Source organism: Myodes glareolus, chromosome 10, assembly GCF_982192425.1.
Source record: "Myodes glareolus chromosome 10, mMyoGla1.1, whole genome shotgun sequence".
Taxonomy (NCBI): domain Eukaryota; kingdom Metazoa; phylum Chordata; class Mammalia; order Rodentia; family Cricetidae; genus Myodes; species Myodes glareolus.
The window spans coordinates 21,896,636-21,921,247 of record NC_142035.1 but is presented as its reverse complement, the minus strand read 5'-3'; the positions used below and the strand labels follow the sequence as shown (position 1 = coordinate 21,921,247).

The following is a 24,612-nucleotide window of genomic DNA, read 5'->3' as shown; positions in this document are numbered from 1 at the left end:
ATGTGTCTTTGCTGAGTAATGAACAGTTACATTTAAAAGCACAGAACTTGTTGGTTCGACCGGTCTCTCTTAAGCTCTTCTATGTGAAAGGTTTACATGAGCAAGTAGCTGGCATTCAGTGAGAGTTCCCTAGGCTGAGGTGAAATCACTGGCCTCTTCAGCAAGTCGACATAAACCACTAAACTGAGACAGATGACCAGGCAATAAGACTTGGTAGTATAAGCCTTTATCTCAGCAAGTGGGTGGCAGACACAAGCAAACCGCTGTGGGTTCTAGGACAGTGAACCTAGAACCTAGAACCTAGTTCTAGTTCAGTCAGTGATACACAGTGAGACCCTGTCTTAAAAAAGAGATAGAGGGATCTGGTGTGTGAGGTCATGATCATGGTACCTTTTCTGAAAATCCTGGATGTTTACGGAGCACATTCCTGGGAAATCTCTGTGGTTGGTTTTATAAGAAAAAAAAAAAAAACCCAGAACTTTCCAGTGTCATTTTTACCATCTCACATTTCCACAAACAAACAAGATGGCTGGCTTCTCCCCACCCTGCTAGCACTTGAGGCTGCCTACCTGATGCTTCTGAGCTCTCTAATTACCTGGACAATTTTGAAGGGACAAGAGTAGAACTGTTTGATACTGTAGTGCCCCAGCAGCTCCCTGCACTTTTTCAAAATTTCTTTCAAGCTCTTGCCATTGTCTTTGTCCTGCGTGACATCTAGGAAGAGAATGGGTCATTATTATGCTCTGCTCTGCTTCTTTTTTGCTCATTCCTGAGTCTTTCTGGTGGCCAATGTGAAGTCAATCCTTGATTTTCCCTTGAATGAATCAATCTAATCTGCAAGCAGGTCCTGTCCTCTTCCTTATAAAGCAATACATACAAACAGCCAAAGGGAAATGAAAAGGTGTTTTGTCAGAACAGAGATTTGGGTTGGATGATGGTGGAACACACCTTTAATACCAACACTCGGGAGGCAGAGGCAGGCAGGTCTCCATGGGTTCAGGACCAGCCTGGTCTACAGAGCTAGTTCCAGGACAGCCAGGACTGTTAGGCAGAGGAACCCTGTCTCAAAAAACAAAAACAAACAAACAAACAAAGCAGAGGTTTGGAGTGGTTTGCTGAGTAGAAAAAAGGGAAGGCTCCAGCACTGGAGAGGAAAGGGAGGGCATCTTCCTGGGACTTGCTGACCAGTGAGTTGCCTACTCCCCTCTTTGATGTGCTTTGTTTTTGTTGTGGTTTGGTCCTTTTGAGACAAGGTCTCTTTACATGGCCCTAACTGTCCTAGAATTCACTGTGTGTAGGCAGAGGCTGCTTGTTCGTTTTTCGGCCACCCAGAACCAAAATAATCACACAGAAACTATATTAATTACAATACTATTTGACCAATAGTTTAAGCATATTTATAGCTAGCTCTTACATCTTAAATTAACCCATTTCTATTATTCTATGTATTACCATGAGGCTCATGGTTTACCTGCAAGGTTCCGGGGCATCTGTGTCCTTTGGCAGTTACGTAGAGTTTCCCTAACTCTGCCTTCTCTCTCTCTCTCTCTCTCTCTCTCTCTCTCTCTCTCTCTCTCTTTTATATATATATATATATATATATATATATATATATATATATATGTATATGTATATGTATATCTTCCAACCTGGCTATATTCTGCCCTGTTATAGGCCAAAGGAGCTTCTTTTATTAGCCAATGGTAATAAACCATATTCAAAGCATACAGAGGGGATCCCACATCAACTATGTAGATCAGGCTGCTTTTAAAGCCAAAGAGATCCACCTTTCTCTGCATCCTGAGTGCTTGAGTGCTGTCACCACATTCGGCTTGTTTCTCATGCTTTAATGTGACTTCATATTGCTGGACAGGGCATTGTAAATATTTGTTGAATCAATAATTGAATTATTAAGTATCAGGCTGTCCAGATATCCAGAAATAAATTAAAACTGGACTACAGGAGGATTTCCATCCATTAGAGAAAAGCCAGTATTCCTAGCAGGGCCTAATAGTACACACCTTTGATCCCATCTCTCAGGAGGAAGAGGCAGGTGGATCTCTGAGTGTGAAGCCAGTTTGGTCTATAGAGTGAGTTCCTGGACAGCCAGACAGCCAGAGCTACATAGTGAGACTCTATATCAATCAATCAAACAAACAAACAAACAAAAAAGAAACAATTTTTAAAAAGTCAGTGTTACTTAGAAATTTGTGAAGTCAGTTTCCAGCTGCTAAAAGAAATAATTTCCTATACCTCTGGCAGAAAAGGCATATGGCTACCCATTGGCATGTACCCCTGTGGCAGCATATCAAAGCCTATACTGGCTCTCCAGGTTACCCCAATCCATGTTCACAAGTACTTGTTACATATTTCAAAGTCCATTCTCTCAGATACCAGTTTGCTCTTCTGATAAGGACAAGGCTTTCTTCCCCAGACCCCTCTGTCTCTTGCTATCTCTTCTCACTTTTCTCACTTGCTATCTTCTTGCCCCATGCTATTGTCAATATATTCATATCTCTATCTATCTATCTATCTATCTATCTATCTATCTATCTATCTATCTATCTATCTTTTGCTATCTTCTTGTTCTCTTGCTGTTCTCCCCTCTCTTGCAGATAGCCCTTGTAATGTCCAGTCTGTTTCTCTCTCTCTCTCTCTCTCTCTCTCTCTCTCTCTCTCTCTCTCTCTCTCTCTCTCTGCTTTGGACTCCTTTAGATGCGTCGGACATTCCCTCTCCCTGATAATGGAGAAGTCACATCTGCAGTTTCTTTGCTGTGCCCCCTTGCATATATCTGGTGCCAAAACCCTCACAAGCAATGATCAACTGCACTTCCTTGCTTATGTCTTTGTAAACATTGCTCACACTCAGAGCTGCCTTCCATGGGGTGGCTGCTTTGGAAAGCAGAGCTTCCTCAGTTGCTAAGGCGGTTCCCTCTGGTGCCTTTTCTACCTGTTCACCTGCTTGCTTGCTCTCTGTCTTCACATCAGCTTCAGAAAGCCTTCTCTGAACTCATCACCACATTTGACTCTTACTCATGTTTCTCACATTTCCTTCATATTACAGTTAATGGTGCTTCTTTGTTGACTCCTTGGGGTACCCCTAGACTGATAAAAAGATTAGGGGCCATTGTACTCTAGTTACTATTTGTTTTAGTGTTTCTATTGCTATAATAACACCATGACCAAAGCAACTTCAGAAGGAAAGGGTTTATTTGCCTTACACATCCACATCACAGTCCATCCCTGAAGGAAGTCATGGCAGGAACTCAAGCAAGGCAGGAACCTGAGAAACCTGGAGACAGGAGGGGACGCAGAGGCCATGGAGGAATGCTGCTTACAGGCTTGCTCCTCACAGCTTGCTCAGTCAGCTTATAGAATCTAGGGGCACCATGGGCTGGGTGCTCCCACATCAATCACTAATCAAAGAAATACCCTACAGGTTTGCCTACAGTCCAGTATTATGGAGGCAGTTTCTCAATTGATGTTGCCTCCTTCCTGATAACTCTAGGTTGTGTCAAGTTGACATAACCAGTGAGCACACTACTGAATCCCAAAGCAATTCTAAATGAACAGTTAATGGGAAGAGGACCAGATGATGGCAAGGACCTCTCCCACTTCTGACCAAACCAATCACCCCAATTTGTTTCTATGACCAAGGTCTAGTTACTCCACAGCCATGCAGATGGTGGACACCACGTGAGCGGGGTCCAAGACAGAGTTACGGTTCCAATGTGGAAGTCAGTGTCTTAGTCACTGTCGTGTTGCTGTGAAGAGACATTATGACCAAGGTAGTGCTTATAAAGGAAAGCGTTTAACTGTGGACTTGTTCAGAGTTTCGGGAGTTTAGTCCATTATCATTGTGGAAGGAAGCATGGAGGCAGGCAGGTATGGTGCTGGAGAAGTAGCTAAGAGCCATATGCTGAGAGAGACTGGATGTGGAATGGGTTTGAAATTTCAAAGCCCAACCCCAGTGACACACTTCCTCCAACAAGGTCACACCTACTCCAACAAGGCCACACTTCCTAATCCTTCTCAAACAGTGCCATTGCCTGTTGACTAAGTATGGCTGTTTGAAGGAAAATGGCCCAAAAAGGGAGTGACACTATTAGAAGTTGTGGTCTTAATGAAGAAAGTGTGTCACTGTAGAGGCGGGCTTTGAAATCTCATAAATGCTCAAGCCATGCCCAGTAAGACAGTTCACTTCCTGCTGCCTTTGGATCAAGATATAAGGATTCTCAGCTCCAGCACTATGCCTGCATGATATAGACTAAACCTCTGAACTGTAAGAGACCATCCCAATTAAATATTTTCCTTTACAAGAGTTGCCATGGTCGTGGTGTCTCTTCACAGCAATAGAAACCCTAAGACACTAAGCATTCAAATATATGAGCCTATAGGGGTCATTCTTATTCACACCAGCACAATCAGCATTGCCTCATCTCTGCCTATGGACCATGGACCTTTCTCTCTATGAACTGATAAAGAAAATATTTCTACAACATGGGAGGGAGGGTAGGAGGAGGGCTGGTGCCTATGGCTGTGCTAAACGTTAGATTACACCTTCATTCCACAGTGTCTTACATTTCAGCTTCATAGTGATATGGAGCAGGTAATGTGTTCCCTCTGCAGCCTCTTCAGCCACTTCTTTCACTGGGTCCCCACACAGCAGTGCCATCAGAGCCACCAGATGTCCAAGATTTTGGAACTGCAGGGGAAGCTAAGTGAGAAGGAAAGAAAAATGCCATCAGAATATGGGGGGCATGTCACCTTCAATTGGAGTTGTTGAGGAGTCCGCAACTCCAGAGAGGCTAAAAGGTCCCAGGCCCTTGGATCTCTGGGGGTTACTGTTTTACGTGTTTGCTATGACTCCTCCAGCCAAAGGGCAACCTAATCTATGAACACGTTCTAAAAATGAGGAGGCTTTGGCAATAATTATGTTCATCCCAACACTAATTTTTTAAATAGTTAATTAGATAATTCATCTTTCAAGCAAAGGTTTCTCTGTGTAGCCCTGACAGTTCTAAAACTCATCCAGCACTGTTTTTAAAGATTAAATTTTGAAAATATTTGCCTAGTAATGGAAAAGGATTTTATGGCATAATCATTCTATGAACATAACCACTAGAAATCAAGTGTCTGGCCTGGAGGCTTGGATTGTAGTATAACACATGCCTATCCTTTCTAGGGACCCAATAACATACAAGAACAAAACCCATCATGAAAACCTTTTAAACGAGAAATTTATGACACACTAAGCAAAAAAAAAAAAAAAACAACAAAAAAAACAAAACCTATCAAAGTGAGTACAGCACTAATTCTTAAACATATTGATTAAAGTCAGATGCTGGTGGTACATGCTTTTAATCCCAGCATGTGGGAGGTAGTTCTCTGTAAGTTTGATGCCAGCCTAGCCTACAGAGCCAGTGAATTCCAGGACAGTCAGAGCTACACACAGAGAAATCCTGTTGCAAGATATTTGATTACACTGTGTAAATGCTGATATAGCATCTATATACATTAAAAAATAAAAAAATATTAAGCCAGTGCTGTGGAATACTCCTGTACACTGTGTGAATATATGTTGCTATGATTGGTTTAATAAAAAGCTGACTGGCTAATAGCCAGACAGGAAATATAAGTGGGGCAATCAAATTGAGGATAATGGGATAAAGAAAGGCAGAGTCAGAGCTGACACAGAGGGAGTCAGCCAGACACAGAGGGAGCAGATGAATATGTAATGCTAATAAAGGTATCACCACATGACAGAGCATAAATAAGGAATATGGGTTAACTTAAAAGAGCTAGTTAGTAATAAGCCTGAGCTATTGACTGAGCATTTATAATTTATATTAAGTCTCAGAATCATTTATTTGGGAACCGGCTGCTGGTTATTTGGGAGCAGGCAGTCAGGACAGGAAAACTCTGCCTACAAGCCAGGTATGGTAGTGCAAGTCTTTAACACCAGCAGTAGGGAAGCAAAGGCAGGTGGATCCCTATGAGTTTGAGGCCAGCTTGGCCTATAAAGTGAGTTCCAGGATAGCTAGGGCTACACAGTAAGAATCTGTCTCAATACATAAATAAACAAACAAATAGAACAAATTAAAACTAAAAACTACTTTTAAAAATTATTCATTTTCATTTTAGTGTGAGAAAGGGAGGGAGAATGAAGGAGAGGCAGAGAGAGAGAGAGAGAGAGAGAGAGAGAGAGATATGCATATATGGGCTCATCTGCCTCGACATAAGTGTGGAGGTCAGAGGATAATTCTGTGGAGTCAGTTCTTCCTTTCCACCTTTATGTGAGTCATGGGGCTTGAATTCAAGTAACCAGGCTTTCTAGTTCTAAAAGACTTTTTTTCTTTATTTGGTGTTTTGAGACAGGATTTCTCTATGTAACTGCTCTAGCAGTCCTGGAATTTACTTTGTAGACCAGGCTGGCTTCAAACTCACAGATCTGCATGCCTCTGCCTCCCTGAGTGCTGGGATTAAAGCTGTGCACCAGCACCGCCCAGCATATTTTTAAAAGAGAGGACCTCATTAAACTCACTATGCAGCTGAGGATGCTAGTGGACTTCTCCAATCTTCCTGCCTTTACCTCCTAAGTGCTGAATTAAAGGTGCATGCACTGTTTGACTGGCGAGGGTTTTTTGTTTTTTGTTTTTTTAATGTGGAGACATCTGAACTGAACACTAGAGTGAGTGGCTACATGGAGAATTGGGGCTGAGCATTCCAAGTAGCTGAAGTAGCAAGGTGAGCTTTAGGTAGTTAGAGATCTAGAAGAGACGAGGTTGTAAGGGCTGCAGAGACAGGCAGGAGCCAGCACATCAAGATCCTGAGTTTTAACAGCAAATGGAGTCACTGGGTTTGAAAGACCCCCGAGGGATGTCTTCCTTTCGAGAGAGGCCCCCGTACCCACGAATCAAACGAAACCACACTTACGGATGCAAACAGCAAGAGGTTTATTCGAATACACAGGTACCTGGGGCGACAAGGTCTCTCGGAAGACTTGCGCGCCCGTCAGGCTGGGGTGAGGGGTTTTTATAGGAGAGCAAAAGCGCGGGAACAGAAGCGAAAAGCGTGGTTACGGGTATTCATTTCATTGGTCAATTCAAATAAGGCTAAGAGTGCGCGCTCAGTGGCAAATTCTTGACCTTTCACCTAAATACCAAGGAGGGGGTTGTCCAGGAGCTTTGGCTGTAAATACCCTGACTCACATCCTGTCACAGGACAAAAGGCCTCCTCCCCCTTATTTTACAGGCTTGATTCTAATGCCTTTCATTTCAGCATTCAGGGTGGTATCTTTTTTTTTTCCTTTTCAGGTAAATGAGGAGAAGGAGGGCAAAGAGGAAAAGAGGGGAAAGAGGGGGAGAGGGACAAAGAGGAGGATGGGAGCAAAGAGGAGGAAGATGGGGGCAAAGAGGGGAAGGATGGGAACAAAGAGGAGGAAGATGGGGGCAAAGAGGGGAAGGATGGGGACAAAGAGGAGGAAGATGGGGGCAAAGAGGAGGAAGATGGGGGCAAAGAGGAGGAAGATGGGGGCAAAGAGGAGGAAGATGGGGACAAAGAGGAGGAGGAGGGGGCAAAAGGGAGGAGATGGAGAAAAGAGAAGAGGGGGGAAGGGAGGAGGAGGGAAAAGAGGAGGAAGACAAGAAAAAGAGGAGGGGGGAGAGAAGGAAGGAGACAAAGAAGAGGAGGAGGGGCTGAGGAAATGAAGCCCAATTCCAGGATAAGGCAGAAGAAAATGACAACCAAAGCTAGAAAAGAAAGGGTGACTGGAGAGCCAAGAAGCTGCTGCAAGACTGGGAAGGTGGGACAGGGTTTAAGATTGCTTGCTCCACAGTCACAGGACCAGCGTTTAGATTCCAACACTGTGAAATAAGCCAGGTCCACTTGGTCTGACACTCCACATGTATGCCCATATACACATGTGCTGATACAGACAAGCACACACACACACATGCATGCCCATGTACACATGTGTTGATATAGACAAGAACACACACACATGCCCATGAACACATGTGCTGATACAGACAAGAACACACACACATGCATGCATGCCCATGTACACATGTGCTGATACAAACAAGAACACACACACATGCACGCATGCCTATGGACACATGTGCTGATACAAATAAGAACACACACACATGCATGCCCATGTACACATGTGCTGATACAGACAAGTATGTACACAAGTATGCCCATGTACACATGTGCTGATACAGACAAACACTCATTCAAGAAAATCAGCCCTTTTTAAAGAAGGTATTTCTAATGGATGCTTCTTACCCACCACTCTGAATTGTGACTCAGGAAGATAAACAGCGTTGATGGCGCCTCTGTCTGAGGGGCAGCAAGCTAATACTTTCCCTTTCCTCTACTTTAAAAAATATTTATTCTCTGTATTAAGTGTTTAGTTGGGGACTTCACCCCAGTCCTCCCCCCCACATCCATTTTGGAATGTTGGGCGGGAAAATTCCATTTCAAGCCACCTCCTCTGGGAGTTGCCTCAATCCAAACTCCACCTCCAAGAAAGCCCCAGGGAGGGTCAAGACCACTCCAGCAAGCTATTTAAATTGCCCCCACAGAAGGAACACAGGGTCTCCTGGTTTCCCCATGGTCATTCTGGTTTTCCTTTCCCTCTCAGTGTTTTCCTGGGGCGCCACCTGGGAGCGCTGGCACCCATTACACTTATCATTAAGTATGTTTATGTTCATAATGTCTTAGCCCTTCAGAATTCAAGACATAAAAGCCACAACCCAGCCTAGTGACCCATGCCTTGAATCCCAGTACCCTGGGGCAGAGGCAAGCTGAGTATGAGGTCAGCCAGGGAGACAGAATGAGATCTGTCTCAAACAATCAAACGCCATAAAACCTACAAGAGACTAGATTGGTACCTGATTACATCCTTAACATTTTTTTTAACTTTTTTCTTTAAGTTTTTTTTAATTTTTTCTCTTTTTTAAATTTTAAACAATATATTCTGATCATGGTTTCCCCTCCCTAATGCCTTCCAGAACCTTCCTACCCTGACCCACCCAAATCCACATTCTTTCTCTCTCTCATATTAGAAAACAATTAGGCAACTAAACAAATAAAACCTCAAATAAATTACAATAGGCAAAACAAACAGAAAAAAAAGAGACCAAGAAAACATATAAACAGAGACACACAGTCACTCACACAGAAATCCCACAAAAAACTCAACCAAATCAGAAAACATAATACATAAGGAAAATAATATAAAAAAAAATGCCAGGTGAGGGGGGGAGGGAGGAAGGATAGATATGGGTTCAGGGAAGAATATATCTCAACTATGGAAGTCAGTTTAGGGTTTACTAGAGACTTGACTGTAAATGGGATCCCAGGTCCAAGGAGAGATCCCCAGATTGTTCTCTGGACAGAGGAGAGGGTGCCTGAACTGGCCTTGGCCCATAACCATACTGATGAATATTTTGCTTATCACCATAGATCCTTCATCTGGCAATAGACGGAGATAGAGACGGGGACCCACGTTGGAACACTGGACTTAACTCCCTAGGTCCAACCGAGAAGCAGAAGGAAGAAGAACGTGAGAAGGGAGGGCAAGATCAAAGGGAACCTTCATCCGGCGATGGATGGCGATGCAGACGGAGACCCACATTGGAGCACCAGACTGAGCCCCCCAAGGTCCAAAGGAGGAGCAGAAGGAGGAAGAACATGAAAAAGGAAATCAGAACCGCAAGGGGAGCGATCATCCACTGATACAAGGCGACTGATCTAATGAGAGTTCACCAAGGCCAGTTGACTGGGACTGAAGGAGCGCTTGATCCAACCAGATTCTCTGGAGGAGGCTGGATTCTCTGAATGTGGCTGGCCCGAAGTCTTTCTAAAAAGCCATTGACAATGACTCTGGAACTTGTTTCCTCTGCATATTCTGGATTTTTGGGGATCCAGTCTGATTGGATACTCACCTTCCTGGTCCTGGAGGGAGCGGGGAGGAACTTGAACTACCCACAGTGCAGGAAACCCTGACTGCTCTTAGGGATGGAGAGGGAAGAGGAGAGGGAGTGGGGGGAGTGGGAGGGTGTTGCGAGGAGGGGCGAAAATGGAAACTTCTATATTTTAATAAACTTTAAAAAAAATAAAAAAAATAAAAAATATGCCAGGCATGCAAAGTAGAGATGTGTTACAAGTCATCGAACCACACACTTAGATTGGATGGTTTTTTTTTTAAATATAAATTATACTTCAATGTGAGAAAGGCTGTAGGTCTGAAGAAGGGCATGAGTCATGGCCTAAATCCACTCTGTTCCCCTCAGCTCTGGTTTTGCTTCTTTGCCTTTTCCTCCTCAGTCACTCTGCTGCAATCAGGCCTAAGCAATTAACGTTTTTTATGACAAGGAACTGAAACTAAGCCCAGCCACAGGGAGCTCTGCGGACAGGTGGCCACACCTCCTCTGCAGGCGGTGAGAAGGTGCGGCTGCTCCTGGGGCAGGAGTCACTGTTTCCTGCTAAGGGGCCTGTTTCTCTAGAGCAGTGACAACTTCCCCAGAGCGGAGAGCAAGGTCACCTGCTCGGTCAGCCGTGCACCCCTCCTTTACATTTCCCTTTGTACAGAATCTTAAAGTTCCTTTCAGCCCCTTAGAAACTGATCTGGGGTCACTGAATCTGGTCTTCCAACAATGGCTACACTGGTTACGGCTCCTTTCTCTGTCTTTCGCTCTTCCCTTTGGTTGGCACAAGGGGTAGGTGGCTAACACTAACTACAGGGACTCCCAAAGCAAGACCTTTTGCCCTCAAACTGATAACAGACGTTCTGCAGAAAGATTTGGTATTGTTATAGTCTTTGAGTTTGGTTAATTTAGATATGTAATATTTTTTGCAATTTTTTAAAAGAATTAAATTTAGAATAGATTATATATTTAATTAAGGATTCTAAAGTTAGAAAAGAAAAATGAAAAACACAGTAGAGCGAGTACATTACCCAGTTTCTACAAACAACTTCTAGGTGTTCATAAACCCAGTGGTACAAGGCTAAGTACTCTATACTCATAATCCTCTCTAGAAAAGAAAATACTAAAGATCTCAGGGCCACCCCTCCCCCCCACACACACAGAGACAGAGAGACAGAGGAGAAAGACAGAGAGAGAAAGAGAGAGAGAGAGAGAGAGAGAGAGAGAGAGAGAGGGGGAAGAAGGAAGGGAAGGAGGGAGGGAAAGAGAGAGAGAGATCACGTGAAGCATTCTTTTAATCCACAGTGAATTAGAGGCTGAAGAATCAGAGGAATGCCATGCTGTGGCTGTCAGAATCATGAAGCAGTCAGTGATGACCAGAAGTCACTTGCTACAGGAGTTACTGGCTTCAGAGGTTACTAGAGTATAGAGAGCAGAGAGGTAACTGAAGGGGAGACTACATCTGTGTATTCACGCTAGGGGTGAGACACTTTGATGCTTTAGAGAGGGCTGCTTGGGGTCACCCATGCATGCTCTGTAAGTCAGCTAGCTCCATTCTCTGCCGTCACTGGCATTCTACTTGTGGGAGCAGATGCACATTTACGCCCAACCAGGGTGTATGCAACGTACAGTGTGGAGACATGATGGGGAGGGGAGAAGCTCCAGTGGCTACAAGACCTGCTCAGAGGAAGAGACACTGATTTGCAATAGGAAAAAGGAATAGATGCAAGAGAGGTGATCACAGTTTGGGGGGATTCTTTTTAGAAGCTACGGCAGAGGATTGACAACAACTAAAAAGTACAGGGCTGAAAGAGAAATACGAGGACTTAAAAATGGGATCCTTGCTAAAATAAACAGGCACGGGGGAAAAGAAAGTAAACTGTATTGTTCCAAAGGAAATTCCAATTCACCAGACTTCAAAAGGCGGTCCAAAAATCCAGAAATAGGCGCTGCTGGACTACAGGAGTAGTCTGTACTGGCAGTTAGGAAAAGCCAGCAGTCCTCACCAACTTGTGAAGCTGGTTCCCCTCTGGCTGAAATGAGGACATGACAGCTCTAAGGTAGGGCTGAGGAGAATTTTATTGTTCATATGAGGGAGAGAACAGCCAGAGGCATCTGGAAGAGCCCAGAGGGAATCAGTCCATGGTGGGGGCAGGGAGGGGGGTTTGATAAGAGAGAAAGAAGAGCAAGGGGACCAAGCGAAGAGCCAAGAGGAACCAGCAGAATGAATGGCCAAAATGACAGGGTTATTCTATAGGAAGGAGAAGCTTGGGTAAAGGAAGAGAAGCCCCTGGGGTGGAGAGAGTTCGTGTGGGGGTAGGGTGAGAAGCAGTGAGTCTGGAGGACAAGCAAACACTCTGGTATTCTAATAGGCACCACAGTAGCCATTTGCTTCTTTGGAACCTGACACCCTCTACCAAAAGGAGTCATTTCCCTTACCTCTGGCAGAAGGGATGTATGGCTACCTGTGTGTGGTGACTATCAGCACATCAAAGCTCATGCTGGCCTCCTTCAGTATCGCAAATACCTGTTTGACACGTTTCAAAGTTCTAGCCTGTGCTGGTTAGTTTATGTCACCTTGACACAAGCTAGAATTAGCTGAAAGGAGAGAATAGCAATGCATAAAATGCCTCCATAACGTAATGATTTCAGCCACCTAAGACTGATACTTCCGGGTTCTAGGGGTCATGCATGTGTAGACAAGCCCTCAGGCAGAAGTGCCTAGTGGCCTCCAGAGATGTTAAAGGGCCCCATGTGGTTCACTTAAGACTCAACTAAGCCCTTGCATGCATGTATGAGCCCTGTCATCTGTGTATGATGTACCACATCAACCCCCTGTGCACATGCACTAGGCAGCTTTTAAAAGCTGGATGTGCCATCTTTCTCTCTCTCTCTGCAAACTGACTTCCCCAGGCCTGTATGTGCCCCTCTAATAAACTCCTAAGCAGGTTTGTTGCATGTTCCATGTTTCCTTCTCACTTGTACCAGATAATTTCACATAGAATCTGGCTGTACGGACAGGAGAGATGACTCAGAGGTTAAGGTGATTGCTTTTCAAGAGGACCCAGGTTCAATTCTCAGCACCCACATAGCAGCTCACAACTGTCTCTAATTCCAGGATCCAACACCTCGGACAGACATAGATTTCCCTATAGAGTGTTTAGTCTAGGGTGTGAGTCAAGGGCATGAGCGAGGAGAATACACCCTGTGACTTTCAATTTGTTAACGCAGTCTTTTGTTCTAATCTTACCTTTTGGGGTAAGGAGTATATTAACCAGTTGGAAATTGGAAATAACCCAGTATCTTCTTATCTCTCCCTGTGAGTTAAGAGTGCCTACAGGCCTGCAGACCTGCAGGCTCCAGAAGTAATTAGCATTTCCCCTGTCTCCCAAGTGCTGGGACTAGATGCATGCACCACCATACTTAGCTTGACTTAATTTCTTCAAAGACAAACTACACATAGCTCAGTTTAGTGTGGACCCTTTAGATATTTTCAGGTTGTATTTATTTATTCATCTCTTCAGAAACATTTACTGCATTGTGTTTCAGCTGTCATGCTTAACAGGGATGCAAAGATAAATAGTATATGGCCTCAAACTCAGCACACTTTAGGATTGGGGCAGACATATAAATAATGCTGAGTACTGGGAAACTATACTTGCACCAGTGGAATACATAGCCCAAGCTGAGTTACAGAAGGAGAAAACAATAAAGGATGGCCTGCATGCTTCTTCCTCAGTCACTCAAGGTTACTCACTTTCAGGTTGAGATAAGAGGATAAGCATTTGAGGATTTGGGACATGATGGTTGTAGCCCGTTCTCGCTCATGGTCTTTGTCTGACTGTAACCAGGGCTCCATGTGCTATAAAAAATAAGGAAGGTCAAATGGTCTGTCAGGAATACATGAAGTAAAACTTGTACTCTGTTAGGAAAAAACATGTGAGGGGCTGGAGGGATGACTCTGAGGTGAAGAGCACTGGCTGCTCTTCCAGAGAACCCAGATTCAATTCCCAGCACTCACATGGCAGCACATAACTGTCTGTAGCTCCAGTTCCAGGGGACCTGGCACCCTCACACAGACATACATGCAGGAAAACACTAATGTTTTTTAAAATAAAAATAAATAAAATTTTAAAAGAAAACATGTGAAGTGAAAAACTCTATATTACTTCATTATCTAAAAACCTCTGCGAATGTGTTGCAAAATAGAATATTTGTTTCACTATGTAAAGATGTGTTGCTGTTTTCCCTTGCCTGCCTAAGGCACCTGATTGGCCTAAAAAAAAGCTGAACAGCCAATAACTAGGCAGAGGAAGGATTGGTGGGGCTGGCTTTTCTTAAAAAGGGGAGCCAGTCAGGTGTGAAGGACAGTACATAGATGAGATAAATGAGCCTTGGAACCGCACAGAGATAAATAGAAATGGGTTGATTTAAGTTTTTTTTTTTAAAGGTAGCTGGAAACAACCCTAAGTTAAGGCCAAATATTCATAATTAATAAGTCTCTGTGCTATGATTTGGGGGCTGGCAGTTCAAGAAGCCTACTACACTAATGATAAAGCAGATTACATTGGAAGTGATGGGTTGACAAGCAAGATATAAAACCCTGGCTCCTTCAAAGCTTGATTTCTAGATTTATCTCTGTTCATTTCAATACTTTATTCTTTTGTCTGTTTTCAGCATCTGCACTGGAATTTTTTTTTAATGATATGCTCTTAAAGAACTAAAGATGAGGGTGAAGGGTGGGGCTGGAGAGATGGCCCGGAGGTTAAGAGCACTGGCTGATCTTCCAGAGGGCCCAGGTTCGCTATGGTGGGACATGGCAGTGTGCAGGCACACATGGTGCTGGAGAAGGAGATGAGAGTTCTGCATCTTGAGGCAACAGGAAGTGAACTGAGTGGCTTGAGCATATGTGGTATTTCAATGCCCATCTCCACAGTGACATACTTCCTCCAACAAGGTCACAGTCACTCCAACTACTAGTGCCATTCTCTTGGGGGCCATTTTCTTTCAAACCACCACTCCTGACATTTCATTTACCTTAAAAATGTTGTCAAAATTTTCCAAGTGTGGATCTTTTACCACCAGACTCTGCAGCATCACAGAGAAGGCCTGGAACATCTGTCTGTAGAGACACTAAAAAGGTGCAGAATCAACACGGTTCCCTCCCAGAAAAGCTCCCCAAGCACCATGCTTATCTGAGGCTGCTCATCACTTCGAGGCTTTAGTAAAAGCCCAATCCAGAGCAAAAGCACCTGTAGGCAGTTTATAGTATAAGAGAAACACATGGGATTATTCTATTTTTTTATTTATTGAGGTTTGTTTTGTTACCAAGTATGTGGTCAATTTTTGAGATGGTTCCATGAGGTGCTGAGAAGAAGGTATATCCTTTTTTGTTTGGATGGAATATTCTATAGATGTCTATTAAGTCTATTTGAGACATAACATCTGTTAGTTCCCTTATTTCTCTGTTCATTTTTTTGTCTGACTGACCTATCCAGTGGTGAGAGGGGAGTGTTGAAGTCTCCCACTATTAGGGTTAGGTGTGGGGTTTAATGCTTTAGAAGTGTTTCCTTTACATATGAGGGTGCCCTTGTATTTGGGGCATAGATGTTCAGTATTGAGATTTCCTCTTGATGGATTTTTCCTGTGACTAATATGAAATGACCTTCCTTGTCTCTTTTGACTGATTTTAGCTTGAAGTCTATTTTGTTAGATATTAGGATAGCTACACCCGTTTGTTTCTTAGGTCCATTTGATTGATATATTTTTTCCCAACCCTTTACTCTGAGGCAATGTCTGTCTTTGAGGTTGAGATGCGTTTCTTGTATGCAGAAGAAGGATGGATTCTGTTTTCATGTCCAATCTGTTAGCCTGTGCCATTTATAGGTGAGTTGAGTCCCTTTATATTAAGGGATATTAACGACCAGTGATTGCTGTCTCCTGTTAATTTAGTTTTCATTGTTGGTGATGTTAATTTGTGCGTTTTTCCCTTTTTTGGGATTTGCTGCAATGAGCTCATCAATTGTGTTTTTGTTGATGTAGCCAACTTCCCTTAGTTGGAATTTTCCGTCTAGTATTTTGTGTAGGACTGGGTTTGTGGCTAGGTATTGGTTAAATCTGGTTTTGTCATGGAATATCTTGTTTTGTCCTTCTATGGTGATTGAAAGTTTTGCTGGGTATAGTAGCCTGGGCTAGAATCCATGGTCTCTTAATGTCTGCATAACACTTGACCATGACTTTCTGGCTTTCATTGTCTCCAATGAAAAGTCAGGTGTAATTCTGATTGGTCTGCCTTTATATGTTGCTTGGCCTTTTTCCTTTGCAGCTCTTAATATTCTTTCTTTATTCTGTATGTTTAGTATTTTGATTATTGTGTAGTGAGGGGACTTTTTTTTTGTGGATCCACTCTATTTGGTGTTCTGTAAGCTTCTTGTATCTTCATAGGCATGCCTTTCTTTAGGTTGAGAAACTTTTCTTCTATGATTTTGTTAAATATATTTTCTGTGCTTTTGAGTTGAACTTCTTCTCCTTCTATACCTATTATTCTTAAGTTTGGCCTTTTCATGGTGTCCCATATTTTGGGTTAAGCTTTTGTTAGATTTAATGTGTTCTTTGACTGACAAGTCTATTTCCTCTATTTTATCTTCAGCACTTAAGATTCTCTCTTCCATCTCTTGTATTCTGCTGTTCATGCTTGCATTTGTGGTTCCTGATAGTTTTCTTATAATTTTTGTTTCTATAATTCCCTCAGCTTGTGTTTTCTTTATTGTCTCTTTCAGTTTTCAAGTCTTGAATAGTTTCTTTCATATGTTTAATTTCTTTTTCTTGGTTTTCTTTAAGGGATTTGCTGATGTCTTCCAATTTTTTGTTTGTCTTTTCCTCCATTTCTTTGAGGGAATTTCTCATTTCCTCTTTAAGAATTTCAAACATTCTCCTGAAGTTATTTTTTAGGTCATTTTCTTCTGCTTCATCTATATTTGGTTGTTCAAGTCTTGCTATTGTAGCTTCTTTAGGTTTTACTGGTGTCGTGTTGCTCTTTGTGGTGTTGTGTGTGTTCTTACCTTTTCTACTCATCTTTTCTTCTAATGGGTGTATTTGGGGCTGTCGGTGATTCTGTTGATTGATCTTCTAGGTACCAGTGAATCCAAAGCTCAGATTGTTGTTCCTCGTGGTACAGTTAATACCACAGTTCTAGTTACCCCTTTGGTCACTCCTTGTTTCTGGAGGTGGCTCAGTGCTCCCGGGCTTTACTCCATTCCCTTGGAGTTGGCTGTCTCAGGCCTGCTCTAGCCTAGGTTAGACCTGTTTCTGTAAATCCTAGTCTGGATCTGCTCCTGCAGAGGTCCCTGGCTTGGAGTTGGTCCTGCAAAGGTCTCTGGCTCCTGTCTACTACCTCAGAGTTCCCAGGCTTGGATGTGCCCAGGCCCACAGAGGATCTGGCTCAGGCTTACTCCCTCAGAGGTCCCAGACTCAGGCTCGGACTCAGAGAGGTTTCCGGTTTCTGCCTATTGCCTTTGAAGTACCAGACAAACGTCCTGACCCACAGAGGTCATGGCTCAAGCCTACTCCCTCTGAGGTCCCAGACTCACGCCTGGACCATCAGAGATATCTTGTTTCTGCCTACTTCCTCAGTGATCCCAGATTCACACCCAGACCCGCAGGAGACCTGGTTCAGGCCTAGTTCCTCAGAGGTCCTAGGCTCAGGCCCAGTCCCACGGGAGTCCTGGCTTAGGTCTACTCCCTTGAAGGTCCCAGATTCCCGTCCGGACCCTCAACCATCTCTGGCTCTGGCTCACTCACTCAGCGGTTACTCCCCTGTACCTGTTCCTGTGGAGTTCCCTGTCTTGGGTCTGCTCTGGCCCAGGTGGCTGGCTCAATCCCGGTCTGCCAATGTTCCTGAAGTGGATCCGCTCCTGCTCCTGCGGAGCTTGCTTCTTCAGGTCCACTCTGGCTTAGGTCCTTCTGCTTTATTTTAAATCCAAAAGAAAGAAAGGAGGAGCAAAGGGAAATAAAGGAGCACATATGGAGACCAAGGAAGAGGAAGCTATCTATTTGATTATCTTCACCAGTCTTGGCATCATTGTTTTTTAATTGTTTTCAAACCATCAATTGCTCGCTAAAGGTAAAGAGCAGCTGACCTGGGTAAGAGAGGGCATCTTAAGGCAAAAAGTGAGTTACCTCTGGGTGGCTGCTCTGGCTTGACCCTGTGTGCGGCAGCTGGGTAGGGGTGCTTATGGCAGGCAGAGAGAGTACACTTTTGATGGTAAGGCCAAGCAAGTCTTCTCGGTCTTCAGAGCCAAACAACAGGTTCATATCTTGGTAACTAGGGAGACAGTTTGGGAAGATTCTGATGTTAAACTGATACCTCAGCTCTGAAAGTAATCAAGAGGAAGGGCAAACTGGCTGGTGTAACACTCTGCCGGATCTCACAAAAGCTTGGAGGAAGAGTGTATCACCCAGCCCCACCCCCGCCCCTGGTGCACAATCCTTCCAGGCTCTTCTCCAGCTTAGCCATAAAGGGAAGCCTGCTGCACTCTAAGGCAGCAACTCACAATTTCCCCCAAGTGTGCCCTGATGAATGTAAAATGAGAGAGTTAAGGCTTCAACTACAGGCTATCTCAGAAATGTTAACTAGCATAGCTGCCAAGGTACAAGTCTCCAAGAGATGTAAACATCAGGTCCTCAGACCTGACATAAAGCATATATAAGACTCACTTTCCATTGAATATACTTTGGACAGAACTAAACTCCCAAGAGATTCTGTTAAGGTCTCTGAGACGTGGGTGGCAGCATTCATGCCATTCTAGTTTGTTTTCAATTGTGATAAAACACTGACCAAAAGCAACTTGGGAAAGAAAGAATCTTTTCATCTCACAGCTTACAGTCCATCATCTAGGGAAACTAAGCCAGGGATCCATGCAGGAACCTGGAGTCAGGAACTGAGGCAGAGATCAGGGAGAAATGCTGCGTACTGGCTTGCAACCAGTGCACAGTCTGCTACTTTTCTCACCTACCCAACAATGGCACCTCTCACAATGGGCCAGGCCTGCCTATATCAATTGTCAATTAAGAAGACACCTCATAGATAGGGTAATAAGGTTCCTTCTTCCTATGTGTGTCAAGCTGACAACTGCTTGTCAAGTTAAGATTTTATTGCTGTGAAGAGACACCATGACCGTGGCAACTCTTATATAGAAAACATTTAATTGGGGTGGCTCCTTCACAGTTTCAGTGGTTCAGTCTATTATCATCATGAAGGGAGCAGGGTAGCATATGGCAGTTGGGAGCTGAGAGGGCTACACCTTGTGGGCAACAGGAAGTCAGCTGAAAGTCACACCGAGGGAAGCTTGAATAAGAGAGGCCTCAAAGCCCACCCTCACAGTGACACAATTCCTCCAACAAGGCTACACCTCCTAATACAGCCACTCCCTTTGGGGCCATTTTCTTTCAAAGCACCACAACAATCAGGATTATCCATCACACATGATATTAAGGTTCTCACAAAAGAATATGGATTTGGATTTCCTATATTGTGGTAATTTCAATATAATTGGAATATTATTCAATATTCCAATTCAATATAAGCTCATAGGGAGTGGCACTTTTTGGAGGTGCAGCCTTGTTGGAGGAATTGTGTCACTATGGGGGTGGGTGTCTCAGTTCCCTTCCTGTTGCCTGTGAATCAGCGTGTAAGAACTCTCAGCTCCTTCTCCAGCACCATGCCTGCATGTTGCCTTGCTCTCTGCCATGGCAATAATGGACTAACCCTCTGAACTGTAAGTGAGCCATCACAGTTGGATGTTTTCCTTAATAAGAGTTGCAGTGATCGTGGTGTCTCTTCACAGCAATAAAAACCCTAATATACCCATATAATTAGTTTTCAAAAGTTAGATATATGGGGCATGTAAAAAAATTGCAGGTATTTATTTAGTGCTGGAGCAGTCAGGGATAAGCAATTGTTACAATACCTGTGTGGAAGTCAGAGAACAACCTGTGGGAGCTGGCTCTCTCCTCCTACTATGTGGGTTCCAAGGACCAACACCAGATCATCATCCTTGGTGGCAAGGACCTCTACTCTCTGAGCCATCTTGCCAGCCCTAAGTATGGAACACTTTAATAAGCTCTGGCAGTGTATGCCCCTGAATGAGAAACCAGGATGCATGTCTAAGGTGCATGTGGGCGTCACCTGAAGTCAGTGATGGTGACAAAGAGCTCCTGGCGCACCATGCTGGATAGACAGTCCAGAGGCTCCTCTTGGACCAGCACCTGCAGTGAGAAGGAAAGTACTTCATCCATCTGAAAACATAGCAGCTCACAAGGCCAGTCCCCAGAGATGTGAATGGTACATCCAAATAACAGGAGGCTGGCCAGGACAGTAACACAACGGTGGAAGAGCTAATTTCTTCTCAGGAACCAAGCTTCGACTGTCCTTTGGCCTCTTACTACATGTTTGCGCTGACTCATGCTAGTGAGCCTCCCTGTGCCTCAGTTTCCTCACTTATAAAATGGTACAACACTATGACTTATGTCATAGGCTGTTGTGTTAAGTGATAGACCCTGATAATTGTGTCAGCTGTTCATTGCCTTTATTACCAGTGATCAGTTCTAGTTTAGGTATTCTAGCTCCTCCACTAAACCAGGATCTCCAGGTCGGGTCATGCTGGCTGGTTTTACCTGTTAACTTGGCACAGCCGAGAACATCTGAGAGGGAATCTCCACAGGGGGATTGCTTCTATCAGCATGGCCTTTGGGTATGCTTGTGAGGGATCCTTTGGACTGTTACTTAACCCTGTGGGGCAGTATCAGGCCTCAAGCTGGGAGTCCTGGGATATGTAAGAGTGAAGAGGGATGGTGAAAAGCAAACAAGCAGGCAGCATGGTGCATCCATCCATTTTCTGTTCTTCCTTCCTTCCTTCCTTCCTTCCTTTCTCCCTTCCTTCCTTCCTTCCTTCCTTCCTTCCTTCCTTCCTTCCTTCCTTCCTTCCTTCCTTCCTTCCTTCTTTCCTTTTTCTGTTTTTTGGTTTTTCAAGACAGGGTATCTCTGTGTAGCCCTGGCTGTCCTGGAGCTTGCTCTAGGCTGGCCTCTAACCTACAGAGATTCGCCTGCTTCTGCCTCTGCTGGGATTAAAATGTGCATCACCACCACCCAGTTGACTCTCTTTTCTTGACTGAGGATGTGATATGACTGACGGCTTGAGTTCCTGCCCTCACTTCCCTCCATGATGACTGTAACCTAGGAGCCCTTCCTCTCCAGGTTGCTTGAGATGAAGTTCTTTATCACAGTCACAAAAAGGAAACTAGAAAGAGAGCTAATGCCCTGACGGTTTATCCTAAAGAAGAAACAACTTTCCAGTTTACAAATTGACAGGAGAGCTGTGCCAGGAGCCCTGCAGGGCAAGGGCGGGGACTCCGCCAGGACCATGCTTGCTGACAAAGTCCTTCTATTCTGTTCATCTGTGACAATTCCCATATCTACAGCAACTGGTGTCTCCAGATTCTTGTCTTTCCAGTCCTGTGAACCCCCATTTATGGCCTCCAGGAAACATGTTTATCTATCCTTGACCTAATATTTCTTTACCAAGTACTCATTGGTTACCCCAGCATCAACTGTGTACCTGCAACAGGAAGCTTCTCAATACCTTTCCCCACTGCCTTTCTACCCTATTACCACCCCAGCCTGGAAACAGAAAGCAGGCTGACATTTAGCTTCTGCCCTCTTCCTTGTCTTTCTCAGACCTTACAGAACAAGAGGAGCAGTGGGGTCAGAGGGCCCCCAGCTCTGCCATCAGGCACCCAGAGGACCCTGGTCTGGTATTCAGTTTCGCCATACTTTGTTCCCTTAGCTACAGAGGATCTAGAGTGGCTCTAGGAAGCTCGCCCAAGGGACTACTGTGGGCGTAACCTGACTGTGAATGTGGAGAAACCTCACTAGATTGTCCACCATTTCATAGGAACTGCCCTGGCCATGGGAACGAGCATTTCAGAGCCACATTTCTGTTGTGTCATTTTGTCTCACAGGTGGCAGTTCAATTATTCGGGACAAACTTCAAGGTCAATTAGATTCCCTCAGGAACCTGGAACTGGGACCTCTTGAACATTTTTTTCTGGAAAGTCATCAACTTACACATTTTATGTGGGATGTCTTTCTGCACATGTGTTGCTTTTATTGGTTAATGAACAAAGCTGCTTTGGCCTAAAGAGATAGAGAGAGAGAGTAGGCAAAGGCAAAGAGATGCCATGTAGCTGCCAAAGGAGACAGATGCCAGAACCTTGCCCAGTAAGCCACAACCTTGGGTGATATACAGATTAATAGAAGTGGCTTAATTCCAGATGTAAGAGCTAGCTAGAAATATGCCTGAGTCATTGGCCAAACAGTGTTGTAATTAATATAGCTTCTGGGTGATTATTCAGGAAACGAATAATCTGAACAATCGGGAAACGAACAAGCGTTGTGAGGAGGCTGCCCTACCATCTGGCAGCCTAGAGCTAACAGGCCAAGCAGTGATTTAATTAATACAGTTTCTGTGTGTAGTTATTTTGGGTCTGAGCTGCCAAGCAGCCAAAACAAACAAGCGACCTCCTCCAACAAACAAGCAGTCTCTTTCTACAGAATACAGTCCAATGTGGGGCTAAACCACAAGGCCAGTCACCCATTTCAAGTCTGGGTGATTGTATGCTTGCTCGGGTTAGGAGGAAGGTAACTGAGACCATGTCTGCTGCTCAGCACCCCTGCCTGGGAAAGGAGCTGGATTGGGTCTGCTAGGCGTGCACAGGCAGGAACGCAAAGTGGGTTCCCACCACAATACATAGAGACATTTCCAGGCTGTGAAGCATGTTGCATGGCAGATTTAGTTTTTATTCAGACTGAAAAGGTTTATGTGCTGCATGGTGCTTTCCAAAGTTGAGGGGGCAAGCGTGGTTCCAACCCAGCAGTCCCAGAGCTGGGGGTAAATGTACTTCCACCATGTTGGATGGGGCGGAACAATCAGGCAGGGCTGCGGAGGTGGTCCTAGCCATGCCTGCTTAGCTTGGTCAGAAAACGATTACAGATGTGCAATAAAAAAAGATTCAGATGAAAAAGACCTCTGAATGGATCACACTGTTGGATAAATGTACATAGGCTTGGGAAGAAAAAGAGTATAGATAGTTATAAAAAGAAATAGCTTTAAAAATAAACAAAGTCTTTAAAGAGACAATAAAAGCAAAATAAAAGAATACAGACAGTCATAGATTAAAGGAGCAAAGAAAAATAAGCCACAAAAAGATGGAAAATACACAAAGAGTCTGGATTATGTATATTATTGCGACCTCGGAGTCATATGAGAACTTGATCCTCTGGAACTTGTTAAGCCCTCCTTAGACTCTACCTCAGCATCTTTTTGTTGTTTATTTTTTATTTTATGTGTCTGGATGTTTCACCTACATGTGTCTGTAGACCATATAAATGCCAGAAGAGGCCAGAGGAAGGCATCAGATCCCCTGGGACTGGAGTTACAGGTGGTTGTGAGCTGCCTGAGATAGGTACTGAGAACTGAACTCTGGTTCTCTAGAAGACAGCCAGTGCTCTTAACCACTAGGTCATCTCTCCAGACCCTCAACTTCCTTTTGTTTTGTTCTGTTTTTGTTGTTTTTTTAACCTTCAGTGAACCAGAGTTAATTTTGTTGCTCACCTCCAGAAAAAATATTAACCAATCTTAATAAAAATAACAGTTTGGGGGAGGTAATGATCAAAATAAGTGTATAAAATGCTCAAAAGCTATTTTTAAGATGAGAGGGATAAAAGGAGTCACCCCTGAGTCTGCATGATGGGGTCAAAAGATTTGTTGAGCTGTGGTGAGAAACTAAACAAAAAATAGTACTGTGGTAACAAAGGAAGACATTCTCTGGGTAGAGCAAAGAAAAGAAAAGGCAGGAAGCTGGATCTGACATGAGGAAGGGAGGAACAGATGTGAAGAAGTAAGTGACTTGAATTTGCCAGATATGGTGAGAAACCAAGGCAGCTGGATCTCTGCGAGTTCCAAAACAGGCTGGTCAACATAGAAACAAACAAACGAACAAAGTTATGCTGGAAGTGAGTCTTTGCCAGTTGATTCTCAGATTATACTTATCATGGAAATATTGCAGAAAAATGAAATAGTATCATTTTAAAAAGAAAAATTAAAAAAATGAGTTCATCTAAAAGATCTCAGTGAAAATCGGGCAGATATTTAGGTATCTGAGGTTTAGAGGGGCTAACTGATTTGACAAGTAGGGAGGTTGTGAAGGACCTGGATACAGAAGGATGGAGACCTTTGAAGGTAGCCAAAGAGAATGAAGAGGCACCTGGAGCACCAGGATTCAGTTACAACAGGTCTTTTATTTTTTTATTTATTTATTTTGGTATTGTGAGACATAGTTCCTCTGTAGCTTTGAAGCTACAGAGAACTCACTTTGCAAACCAGGGTAGCCTCACACTCACAGAGATTCACCTGCTGTCTCTGTCTCCCAAGTGCTGGGATTAAAGGGATTAAAGGCATGTGCCACCACTGCCCAGCTTTTTATTATTATTATTATTATTATTTTTATTTTTTATTTGGCTTATACAACACATCTTTTTGATTAATTTGTGTGCATGTATGAGAGTCAGCAAAGTATACATCCCCTCATACTCCTGAGTAATCCATTATTTAGACAA

The 24,612-nt window shown here is 43.8% G+C and overlaps 1 protein-coding gene across 3 annotated transcripts in view; it reads right to left on the bottom strand.

Annotated features, from left to right (window-relative positions):
- Mroh8 (maestro heat like repeat family member 8) overlaps positions 1-24,612 on the bottom strand; it is an 84,051-nt gene that overhangs the window by 30,548 nt on the left and 28,891 nt on the right. For 2 of the 3 annotated variants that reach the window (XM_048440884.3, XM_048440887.3), the window contains exons 5-11: positions 20,125-20,204; positions 18,117-18,261; positions 17,760-17,903; positions 14,976-15,071; positions 13,696-13,800; positions 4,582-4,717; positions 596-714 (exon numbers count right to left, since the gene is read on the bottom strand). In XM_048440884.3, coding sequence (XP_048296841.3) covers positions 596-714; positions 4,582-4,717; positions 13,696-13,800; positions 14,976-15,071; positions 17,760-17,903; positions 18,117-18,261; positions 20,125-20,204 — 825 coding nt within the window. The remainder of the gene's footprint in view (positions 1-595; positions 715-4,581; positions 4,718-13,695; positions 13,801-14,975; positions 15,072-17,759; positions 17,904-18,116; positions 18,262-20,124; positions 20,205-24,612) is intronic. The other variant, XM_048440885.3, reaches the window with a different exon arrangement.